Raw genomic sequence first — 11,876 nt, forward strand, 5'->3', positions numbered from 1 at the left:
CTTGCCCTGACCTAGTCTTGAAAAATGTCAAGAAATACTCCAGTTCTGTAGAACTTACTCACTTTTATTCATACAAAATGAATCAAGTGCTTATTGTCAAGCACAAGCTTAATTAAAGAGTAAAAAGTAAATACTTTTGCACTGCACTAATACGCGCCCAAAGATATCAGCGCAAAATCCAAGAGAAATTGCGTTGCCTGGTGACTCCCAGGAAGATCTGGCCTCGTTGCTTTACTGGAAATTCAAAATTATGAGATTTACAGAAATGAAATGTCAATTTCTGACAAGATTCTTCTTTTCAGGTAAGGCAATTTTTCAGTTTCTTTAAATTAAATACTAGTAACATATTTTTATTAAGGCATTTTCTGGGGTGATTTTTAAAGAAGAAAAAGAAAAAAAGAAATGATAATTATAAGTTCGAAAAGTATAATGAAAATAAAATTTTTAATAAAATTTTTGCACATTATTTTCTCTACCCAAGGATTCCAGAAGCGGTTACTTTCAGAGGTCAACTTGCACGGCATGGCTTTTGTGCTCGTGCTGGTTTAAACTTGAACAGTGACGAAGTCCAAATCAGCTGTGCGGAAACTAACCAAAGAATGACCGCAATCAGGCGACTTCTTATACCAGCAAGGACACTGTGACCGAATTGGGCATGAATAACTTGATGTGTGGCTCTTGTTAAAGAGCGTGAAAAGAAAGAAAAACCCGTTATACATAAGCCTATAAATGGGGATCCGAAACCCTTGCCTCATTTATCCGCCGTGCTTGGATCGCTGGACCATATCCGACCGCCCCAACTGTACTACAACCCGAGTGTATTTGCAAGAATGACACGTTTGTGTTCACTTTATGGGTGTGCCGAGTTCCCATTGTCAACTCGAGGACACGTAAATTTGATAATTGTACAATACGTCCGGACCTAGCTAACTATACTACATGTACAATATCTGCTAAATTCTTCAGCTAGAATCCGAAAAATTTCAGAATTCTGCTAGAAATCTGCTGAATTACTCATTCTGTTAGATTTTCTGTCAAAAGTGGTTTTCCGAAAAAAAATCTGTCAAATTTAGCCTAAATTCCTCTAAAATCGTCAACCTGACCCTAGCTAGCCCACGCTTAGACTTCGCTCCAAATGCATGACTATATTAAGATTGCATGGAAAACCAATTGTGCTACATAAGGTCAACCGCGGCTAACCAGCGCGCGGCGTACGCCTAGCGTACGCGTGGGTGTGTGACTGAGGCTGCAATAACCTACTATAGCACGTTTGAGGAATTTGCTCATTTTATCCGGTGCTGTCTTCCGGAGATCACGGCAGATTATGCAGATGAGTGAGATCGTTACACCGGACCACTTTTCTCTGTCGAATGCGTGATAGTAATGCCGTGCACAAGCCCCGTTCATTTCCCATCAGCCTGTGTCTTTTATTGCCAGTGAGGGTGCACTTCAACTTGAGGCACATTACAAGCCCTTTTTCACTCTACGTGGAGGGAGTGAATTGAAAGAGTTCGAAAAATTCTTTAAAATGCCTCTTTTACCTTCCTTAATCTACCAGTATTAATCTCTCATTCTGTTCGGTCTGTTAGAAACTCTTACTCTCACACATGTGACTTGAACGTAAAATTTTTGTTCCTGAGTAGTGCTTCATTTACGCATTTTTAAAAACTTCTGTGAGTATCCTTTCTTCGAGTTCCTTGGAGTACGGAGCGATAGCTTCGCGAGAAAAGGGAAAATTTGAATCACAATTGAACTCCCCCTATTGATTGGTTTTGTTCTGTTACGTAATCAATCCGCGGAGGTTCATTCAAAATGCTGAGCTCTTTTGTTAGCAGAGGACACGTCAACAAATCGCCTGGCCTGTACAGTCCTGTTGGAGAGCAACATACAGACGTTGCCTTCAGGAGGGAATTCAGTTGAGAGGGCGTCAAGTTGGCGGCTCTAGGCCCGCGATTCGCCCCCGATGTTCTTCCAGTCTTTTCCTGATGATGATAGGCCTACTTCTAGGTGAGCAATGTTCGACCCGGGGTAAGTCAAAATGGTGAAGAAAAACCACATGTTGGCGCATTATATCCGGTAGATACTCGCCGAAGTATTTGTCATTCCTCTACAAACTATAGTCTTCTGATTGTCAGAAAAGGTTTCGCTGTAACCAAATAACCTGATTGTCACTTCTTCATTTTGGTGCCTCTTTAATTGTCATGTGAATATTTGGATACGAATGACTGTGGAACAATTCCTCAAAAGGATAATTTTTCTTACACCGAAGAGAAGTAGAAGTTGTCGACAGAATATTCCTGATGAAAATTTACTTTAGTATAACTATAAGTGAGTTGGCTCCAAATGAATATTGATACCTAATCTGGCTTGACACAAGGCAAGATACAAAGAAATGAGAAAGTAGTATCAGTTATGAAAAGAGTTCCAAATACGGACAACACTTGATGTCCCTGTGCACAAACCTAAGAGACTTGTCTGAAAAAAACTTTTTTCTAAGTAAATGCTTTGGCATTTTCTTAGCTGAATTTTATTTTTTAGGATATGATATCACTTTCTAATGACTGTTGTAACATTTAAGGGAAAATAAGTCTATATGCATGATGTAGTAAAAATAATAATAGTAATAATTGAACTCTTACTCCAGTGATTACAAAATGATATTGCTGCACAGTAAAGTACTGTATAATGTTGAACTGGTCATTTCAAGTGTGCCAAAGGATTTTGTACCCCATAATTTGGGAAGAATTCCAAACTTTTCCGATTCCACTAAATTTTCCCGGCACTGGCACACCACTTTTCAGAAAACGATAACATGTCCAAAAAAGGCAATGTAGGAAGGAAATAATGAGGTCTTTACTCAGAAAACAAATTTTTTTCTATGAAGTCCAGTCTCATGGGGCTTAGGCCTATAGGTTCATCAGGGGCTGATCCAGGAATTTTTATGGGGGGGGGTTCAGGCTCGTCATAATGTTTTGTTAATGTCTAATTGTTGCGGACAAGTCGGTACACAGGTAATGCATTGCATTTTCACTGATGCACCTACCTTTATACACATAGTAGGATGTCGTTTTTCTTATTTGTGATTATTTGTTGGTTTTTGTTGTTTGGATGTCAGAGCAAGGGAGGGGAGTCCCAAGATCCGCACCTAGGGTGCCTAAATTTCCAGATACCAAACCTCTCTCCGAGTCCTGATTGTGAAAGTCGATGATTGTGGGCCAGTCAGAATTCGAAGCTCATTTATCCTGCACTGGCCAATGACAATCCTTTTTTGAGCCTGGTACCTGTTAACAAGACATCAAAGGGTGAATTGTTCTTTGTATAAGCATCTAAAAGTTATATTTTAATTTAAATATATTCTTCGTATTATACATGGTAGGTACTTAAGAAACACTATGAAGAAAAATTAATGTTGCTTAATGCTTGACTGGTTCACTTCCCCCATAGAGTCATGTAAAAATGCATAGCTTATTTTCCGTCCAAATATCATGATACAGTGAGAATTTCGAAGGGGAAGGGGGTGTCATTATTCGGCTTTTTTCATCCCAATCTTCGCCCAAGGCGTCCCTCCCCCGCCGACTTTGAAGCTGTTGCCTCGATAACTTGTCAGGTAGTCCCTGACTTGAAACTACATGTACATGCAAATAGAGACTGACATTGAAGCACGGTGTATTTCTATTCAATATGAGCAACGCATATGCCTTGGCCTAATTCCACAGCACAAAAGTCCCCTTTCTCTGTTGCTATATTGCTGAGTGAAAGACAGACACCAACAATATACCTACTTGCTCTTGGCAAACTCTTTGAAAAATGACTTGAGTTTTGCTCAGTATGTTCAATGTTACCGGCCCAAAATACAAATCATGCCAGTTGTTTGAGATTTTTTTCAACATGATTTTTATTCGGACATATATTTGTAAAGTCTATGTGCCAAACAGTGGTAATGTAGTTGATAAATGAAGTAAGCCTGTCTTACGGTGAGCCTGTCTTATAACGGACTCTACATTGTTCAGCGCAATTAAAACTTCGACTTTTTGTCGTAGTATAATGCGGGTAGTTTCGCCGTGTAGCTAACTTTTTAAAAAAACTTCTTTTCAATGTAGATCACCATCATATGTATTTGGCCACAATGCCCAAGGTAGGAGGCAACTTTCTACCGTCCGTCTACGAGCCTCTTCGTGGAGTGTCAGCGGTGCTTGTAGCCGGCTCCTGGTCGCCTTGACCACATCGCCTGGTAGACTGAACCGACGGCATGTGATACTTGGCGTGCTCTACACTATGGTGGGAATTTCGTTGATTTCCACGTTTTCAATCTGGTCTGCTGTCACCCGTGGCGGAAGAAATGAATCCATGAGTATGTTGAAATGACCATTCAGACCCTCTTCAAAGTTTGGGTTGATTAAGAGGAACAATATCCAACGTCCCTCCGAAACTCTGGTATTTCAATTTCCATTTGGAATCGAAAATTATTGAAAGAACAGTTTAGGTAGCCATCACTGGCAGATGGATTCGCTCTGAACTGTAATGCAAAAGTTATAGTCTTCTCTTTTTCCCCCAAGTTGTTGGCAGGCGGACCACGGAGGAACAAATAAGGAATACCTGTGGTACTACAAACGCTACCACTAATGGCACATGTAGTAAACAGCGCCCCCTGGGTTTAAAAGACATGGCAAAGAGCCTGGGAGGTTTAGCAGACCTCTTCGCCATACAACCATGCAATGGGAAGTGCGAGACAAAAAAGGAAGGGACGGAGGCCCCGAAGAAAGCCGGTGAGTGGGAACAAGGGATAATCAAAGATTAAAACGCACAATACCTATGAAATACCGAAGTTTTAGCATTGGGATTTGGGAATCACGCGGCCAAGGCAATGATTTTCCACATGTCACGGTATGCTGTGCAAAATTTTAATGGCACCTTTGACGGATTTTTCGTTTTTAAGAGATCCGGAATCTGTTTGGTGGTACATATTGGAGAATTTAAAGAGCTAGAATTTTAGACTCTTGCTAACAATATGGTACAGACACTCCAGAATACATTTTTGTTTGATTTTTCGACTCATTTTCACTTTGCTGGCATTCTTTTAATTTAATAAGGAGCCAAGGAAAAATCTTACGAGTGCCCCAAGAAAGCCGTCTGCCCAGAGTTGGACATTCCTGGCTTAGGTGAGTGTGTCTCAAAAGTTAATTACTGAATTTGTTTGCCCCCAATCTCAAAACATGCTTCTTTAGTTATTATTGGAAAGAGTTATTATTATTACATCGCTGTAAAATTCACTTTGGGGCGTTTTACTCCTTTGGTGCAAAGTAACTGCACTACAGGGACTGTAGATTTTATTTACGTGCCTGATGCTGAGTTAAGGCGCCTTTCCACATGCGCGTCAACACTTGCGCCAAGCGCTGCATACCAGTCAAAATCCCTTCTTGAGCGCTTTGTTAGTTTATTGCCGTTGCAGATTTTTTACCTGGCAGTGGGGCGGGTGGCAGATACTTCCATATATTAAGGATTCTTCAAAGGGCAGTGTAACTGCCATAAAGGACGGTCAAAATGCTCAGTTTGGTTTCCTTACATCACATCTTTTCTTGAAAAGTCGAGAAACGGTCCCTGAATATGCAAGACACACCGATGAACGTGTCGGTGATCAAGGTCATGGGGAAGGACTGGCAGCGGGTGGAGAGCGCCGTGGAGACCGGCAACCAAGAGATGCAGAAACTGCTGGGTCAGACCGCCCGGTACAACACCTCAGTACGCACGCCCATCACAGAGAGTCTCTCCTGGTTGGGCATTAGGCTAGGCAACTACACCTACCTGCCTGGGGGGCATTGGAAACCCACCAACTGCTTACCGAGATGGAAGGTACGTAAACCAAAGGTAGCTGGTGCCAATGATACCCTGAGGAGGTTGAAGACAGGTGTTTTCTTCGGAGGGTAATGACAGTAGCAAAACACAGGCTCCTTCAAGTGTTAAGTATTCTACGCTGATTATTACTATATTATACCACGATAAATCGATGAAGCTGTCATGTTCGACCATCTCTAGCTCGGAAAATAAACTCCACCCCTTGTTTGAAAACACAAGAAATGGACCAATTTGGTATTTCATAATATTAAGGCCATTGGGGAACAAGGCACGCGCGCGAGTCCGTTAAGGCCCGTCCTGATAGGGCAGACTTCAAACGCGCGTCCCAAAGACCTTAGTCTTGCTTCATGTTGCCCAACTGACACATTGTACTTCACTCATTGTACCCTTAAATACGACTGTGGGTAAGGCATGCGATATAATCTGTACCAATACGGGTGAATCACAATAGTGCGCCACTAAGACTTTGCAACGTGTTGGCCAATCATAACGCGCGAAATTTGTCGACCCTTTCCAAACGCGCATGGGGTCGACAAATTTTGCGCATTGTGATTGGCCTACGCGTTGCAAACTTTTGGTGGAGCACTATTGTGAAACGGCCGTATTCCCTGACTGGTTTGTTCCAATACTACCTTTTGATAGGTTGCCATCATCTTTCCATACCGGAACCGCTCCTACCATCTGCCCATAGTGCTCCGGTATCTGACACCCATGTTGCAGAGACAGCTCTTGGAATTCGCCTTTTACTCTATCAACCAGGTACATTCATAGACTAATCGACGTATTTCTTAACTATATATTACTCCTCGATCAAAATCTGATTATTGCTTTGCCGTTCTCAAAATCACCTAACTTAGGGCATGCAAGTGCAAAGAAAGAAACAAGTACAGGCTTAATCCTGATGTGATATAATGCATCAGTTATAGTGAGGGTTTTAAACGGCAGTTCACATTTAAGTGCAACACACAGTAGTGTATCAACGTTGTGCCCAGGAGTACAGACATGACTAAACCTATCATGATAGTCTACAGATTCATTTTATTCAGCTATTACGTCTATCTGACAAATACGGCCAACTGCCATGCCGTGCGGACATCTCATTAGTTTTAACTTCACTTTTTTAACTTTAAGGATCACACACCACCTCCTCGTCAGGATTTACACGAACACACAGAGAAACTCGTGAGATTTCGATTTTTGAACAGCCGTAAAACAAAGCCCGACTAAGCTGGAGACAGTGGGAAATTTTGCAAAATCAACACGAGTCATTTTCCACAACACAGAAAGGAATGTTCCTTTTTAAATACATGTAGAAAAGAATTCAGCCCAGTTATCCAAACATTAACCTTCGAAGAACGTACATGCCGCCATGTTGCATGTTGCTTGCCACTAACTACCAGCGATAACCGGTTGTATTCCCAATCTTCGAGCGGACGACCCACAAACAACAAATCGAGCTGTTCGTGAACATAGTTACGAAAACAAGCCACCAAAACTCTGCCCTTGTGTCTAGGTCTTGCAAATCCCGGTATTAACGCTGACAAAAGGCGTAACTGTGGCCCTAGAAACCCTTTTCGGACACGGGCTACCATTTCCTCATCTTCATTGGAAGCCACTGCTACATGTGTTACCTAAAAACTATACTGTTTACTAACTGAAAGACAATAATCGCGAACGTCAGACAAGATTCCCTGCTCAACCAAACACCCATTTCCTTTGACAGGAAAATAACCTTGCCTTCAACCGGGCCATGCTCATGAACGTGGGCTTCGTGGAGGCGTTAAATTTCTCTCGCTGGGACTGCTTCATCTTTCACGACGTGGACCACTTGCCGCTGAGTGACTTCAATTACTACGGGTGTAGCGGCATGCCCAGGCACTTCCTAAGCGGTGCGGACCGGTGGAAATACAAGTGAGTGAAATGGTTAATCGGAGAATGTAGTGACCAGCAAAGAAATAGAAAACAGCCCTATCCTCCCCGAGCTGAAGTGCACAACCACTCGGAGAAAGAAAGACAGGTGGTTACAAGGGGGTTCTTGCACGCGTTCTAGTGTGTACGCAAAGACCCATCCTCGACTCCATGGGCTGCGTGCGCGTTCCTTCACTAGCTCGTGCAGGGCATAGTGGGAACCAAAGATTGTATAACGCTGCGCGGCGCTATACAATCTTTGGTGGGAACCAACATGCTGTGGCAAGATCGTACCCATGGGATCGAGGTTGGCAAAGAACATACAAACTGGAATAAATTAGTTATGCGTACTCAGCGTGCTTCGCCTCAAACGAGCATGTACTTGCGCGTTTCATGGCGCGCCCATGCGGTACCAAAAAACCACGCCCTCTTTTGTTCCGCTTGGAGCGGATACTCAAATAGACAAACTACGAAAGGTAAAACCCAAAATCATGCACGAGCAAAATGTCGTTTTACGTACGCATGCGCATAGATGTTACCTTAAGCCCTCATACAACTTTTGAACCGTTCTCCATGCCAGGTCGTGTCAAAGCTTGCCAAATCATTCTTGCAGAGTTTGCGAAGTCATGTCCAGATGTGGCTATAAATAGTCAAACTTCTTGCAGTGGGCCAAAGTCGGTATTGAGTAACTCCAAAGTTATAGTTATCTACCTTGACGATGCTGAACGGGGACAAAATAATTGCATTCCACCCCGAGACTTTACTTCTATTCAACTGTTTTTTCTTAGGTTGCCGTATGCCAACTTCTTTGGCGCTGTCACCGGCTTCACGACCAGCAATATTCTCAAGATCAATGGCTTTCCCAACGTGTACTGGGGCTGGGGAGGGGAGGACGACGAGATCTGGGAACGAGTGAAGGAAGTTGGCCTGCCCGTGTCTCGCCCCAAAGGACCGCATGGCTACTATGATGTCATCAAACATCATCACTCCAGCGCGCCAGCGCTGAAAGACAGGTGGGTTAAGATCTGTTGATCTCTTTGACAAATAGAATAAGCCCTCTTTGCTAATTTGTGAAAGAGGACGTTACCGTTTTTATTTCCAAGTCGAAAAGTGTTCTAGTTGTAACCTTTGTGCCTACGTTCCAAACGATGCCCCGACAAAGCAACATTTTTGTATGAATGCTTTTCGTCCCCATAGCACCTGCTTGTTTAAACCAGCTGGTATCAGCATGTGTGCGCGCGCGACACCAAGAAATAACAAGGATACTCTCCCCTTCATTAAATTTCTATTACTCGGCTGAGGGAGCTCGTTGAAAACAGGTACAACTGCAATACTTTATTATACAGAAGAAATTATACACAAAGGTACAAACATTAATCCCATCAAGAATAAAAACACCTAAACATTAACGCAATTTTATTTTGAAAATCAAAAAATGGAGTTGAATTAACACTTTCAAATGAGCACATTCCTACAAGCAACAGTTAAGTTGCTTTCGGTGGCCGTTGAAAATGTACAATGTATACACCCTCAGGAATTTCACCCCCGTTTTTGCCAATGAAATTAAGAAAACACTGAAACCACAAATATAACGATTATTTACCCTGATCAACCTCACTAAAATTGCATGAAGTCCATAAAACTCATCTCCACAGCTTTTGACGACGTAACGAAGACTGAGGCTATTTATTCCCATGATAAACGTATTCCACTGTGCTGTCGGATGAGAAACACCCCATAAATCGCGATTCCTTGCAAACTCAATGATAATGAACCAATTAAAAAAATTATTAAAAAACCCATCGAACAGAACCTACCGATGATAATAATAACAAAGGGGTTTAGAGATAGTGGATTGCACGGGAACGAGTCGAGTCCTGACACTACAGAGCGCCCTCTAATGGGCACTCTCTTTTCACGTGAGGGCGCTGTAGGTTTTCTACAGTGTCGGTGCCATCTTCGAAGCGTTTAGACCCATCTGATTTGTTATTTAAACTAGATAGGTTTGCGGTAGCATCATGGATATATCTCTTTTTTTAGTATGTGGGGTCCTAAAAAGAAACGGTGGTACTTTTGATATTTGCACTCGATTGGTCTACTTCCCTCCCTGCACAGAATGCAACTACTGAGAAACTTCAAGCCTCGCTTCAGACTCGATGGGCTGAACAACCTCCGCTACAGGAAGCCTCGCTTTGAATTCCACGCCCTTTACACGAATATCTCAGTGGACATTCAGAAACTCCCTGTTGTGCCTCATCAGTCGCCAAGAAGTCAGAGCACCAAGAACGACAGGCACTCCAAAGCGGTCATCGCATCACAGAATGAAAAGCGCGCTGCTGCCGCCAAAAGAGCCCTGGCCAACGGCCACGTGAAGACCAAACTTGCCTCGGATGTCAACACAAATAAACGTGACAAGAAACCCGAAGTGAACATTAAACCTGGAGATCGTCAAAGGCCTGACGGGGCCAAGCAGGCAAATGAAGGACTGCGGGAAGGTGACCCGAAACGCGCCCTGAATGCATCAATGGTTAAGACAGACCAGGTACCGGCGAAGCCGCAAAGTTAACGCCCAGTTGTTGCCGTGTACAGACCTACCCAATTCCTGATTTTTTCCTAATTCCCACAGAACTCTCTGGTCAGCTTTGTTATGCAGATCTGTTGCCCAGAACAATGAAAACCACGTGACATGTGACATCAGACGTTGCCCACGAAGACGATGGTGATTAGAGTAGGTTTTCAACAGGGGAGGTTAAAATAAAAAGGGTAATCTTTTGAGTTTTGAGCCTGTTCCGCGTTAATGTAGAAATAATAAGTTTTAATTGAGGGTTTAATTGTTGCCTGTGTCTTCGATACGTTCGATTCCAATTTAAACTTAACCACTTTGTATTCATGTTTTATAGCGGTAGTGAAGTACATATAAATAGATCGCAGAGCTGTGTAGTACATCTTCCAAAATGGAATTTCGTACTTACGTATATAAAACCAGAAATATGGACGCTTAAAAAGCAGGTTTTCCCAGAAGCAATATAAAACTGAGCTTTGACTTTCCAAATAAAGTAATACGTTTATGTGACTTGAATGAAATAGTGTTCAGTTTATTTTATCAAAAAAGAAGTTTTTTATTCAAACTTATTCAAAATTCGTAAATAAATCGAGGAATGGATGACTTATGTGCGGCATGGATTCTGGATATTGACGTGCGGCTGAATCGCCAACTGAATCGCTGGTAACCTTTAGCCAGATGCATGCAGCAACAAAGCAGTGAATTATTCTGTGTGTGGTGACTGTATAGTTTAGATATACATGTAGTTTTATTTCGCAAAATGGCAGCTTACCAGTTGTTTGAGGGTTACAGCGATGTATAGGTCCAGCTGAATACATACCCCGACACACTTTACCCTGTAGATGACAGCAAACATAAAATTGGTATACGACGTGCGGTGCGACTGCACTGGATGTTTCTACCACGGACGCATACAATTAACTTTGGACCGGCAATGCAGCATTCGTGATACGGACGTCGTTTAACCCACCGGAAGTAAGTGCCGACCATTTTATCGTGCCGAAAGTTTCTGAACTAATCAACGCTAACCTATGGAAGACTTTCACGATTTCTGATATGTTTGTAAAAAATATTCAATAATTTCAGTACACCGCATCCAATTACTGCCCAGGGGTTATGGGTAAGGTTTAGTAGGAATAACTCTTGCAGATGATGTCCTTGTCCCATGTAATCACCGAGGAAAACGTGAATTATGGCCAAAAATGTTTGGCAGTTCTCTGCCGAACTGAATAGAGGTTATTTTCACGTACGAGGCTCACTGGCGATTAGCTCGACCAGACCTAATAGCATTGTATCGAAGAGAGGTTTCTATCCCAATACTGACCCTAAACCTTGTAACAAAAATTTAATGAAAAAACACCCCTTTTTTGCTGGCTTAGTGTTAATTATTTATGTACTGCTTACTTGATTTTATTTCACTTCTTTGTGACAGATGCTGGCCCACCGTGACACTGGGAAATGTCTGTTTCTTGCATGCCCCATGTCTTAATTATTGTGGCAAAATAAAAAGGAATATTCTCCATTTTAAAGTTAATGCGCATTTTGCTCTGTC

At 42.4% G+C, this 11,876-nt stretch overlaps 1 protein-coding gene across 4 annotated transcripts; it reads left to right on the plus strand.

The window, feature by feature from the left end:
- The first annotated feature begins 423 nt into the window (after positions 1-423).
- Positions 424-11,858, plus strand: LOC147800107 (uncharacterized). 4 transcript variants are annotated; one of them, XM_087133510.1, is made up of 10 exons: positions 429-2,028; positions 3,116-3,302; positions 4,101-4,351; positions 4,557-4,766; positions 5,091-5,159; positions 5,585-5,850; positions 6,496-6,612; positions 7,577-7,764; positions 8,550-8,774; positions 9,877-11,858. In XM_087133510.1, exons 3-10 carry the CDS (start codon positions 4,276-4,278, stop codon positions 10,325-10,327), a joined length of 1,602 nt encoding a protein of 533 aa, XP_086989636.1. In that variant the 5' UTR covers positions 429-2,028; positions 3,116-3,302; positions 4,101-4,275; the 3' UTR covers positions 10,328-11,858. The 4 variants fall into 4 exon arrangements, with proteins under 4 accessions (XP_086989633.1, XP_086989636.1, XP_086989637.1 ...); XM_087133511.1 differs by having other exon boundaries at positions 429-2,007; XM_087133507.1 differs by lacking the exon at positions 3,116-3,302 and having other exon boundaries at positions 424-2,007.
- Positions 11,859-11,876: the final 18 nt, after the last annotated feature.

Source organism: Acanthaster planci, linkage group LG02 (genome assembly GCF_054643075.1).
Source record: "Acanthaster planci isolate LZ-2023a linkage group LG02, COTS_SCS, whole genome shotgun sequence".
NCBI classification, from domain to species: domain Eukaryota; kingdom Metazoa; phylum Echinodermata; class Asteroidea; order Valvatida; family Acanthasteridae; genus Acanthaster; species Acanthaster planci.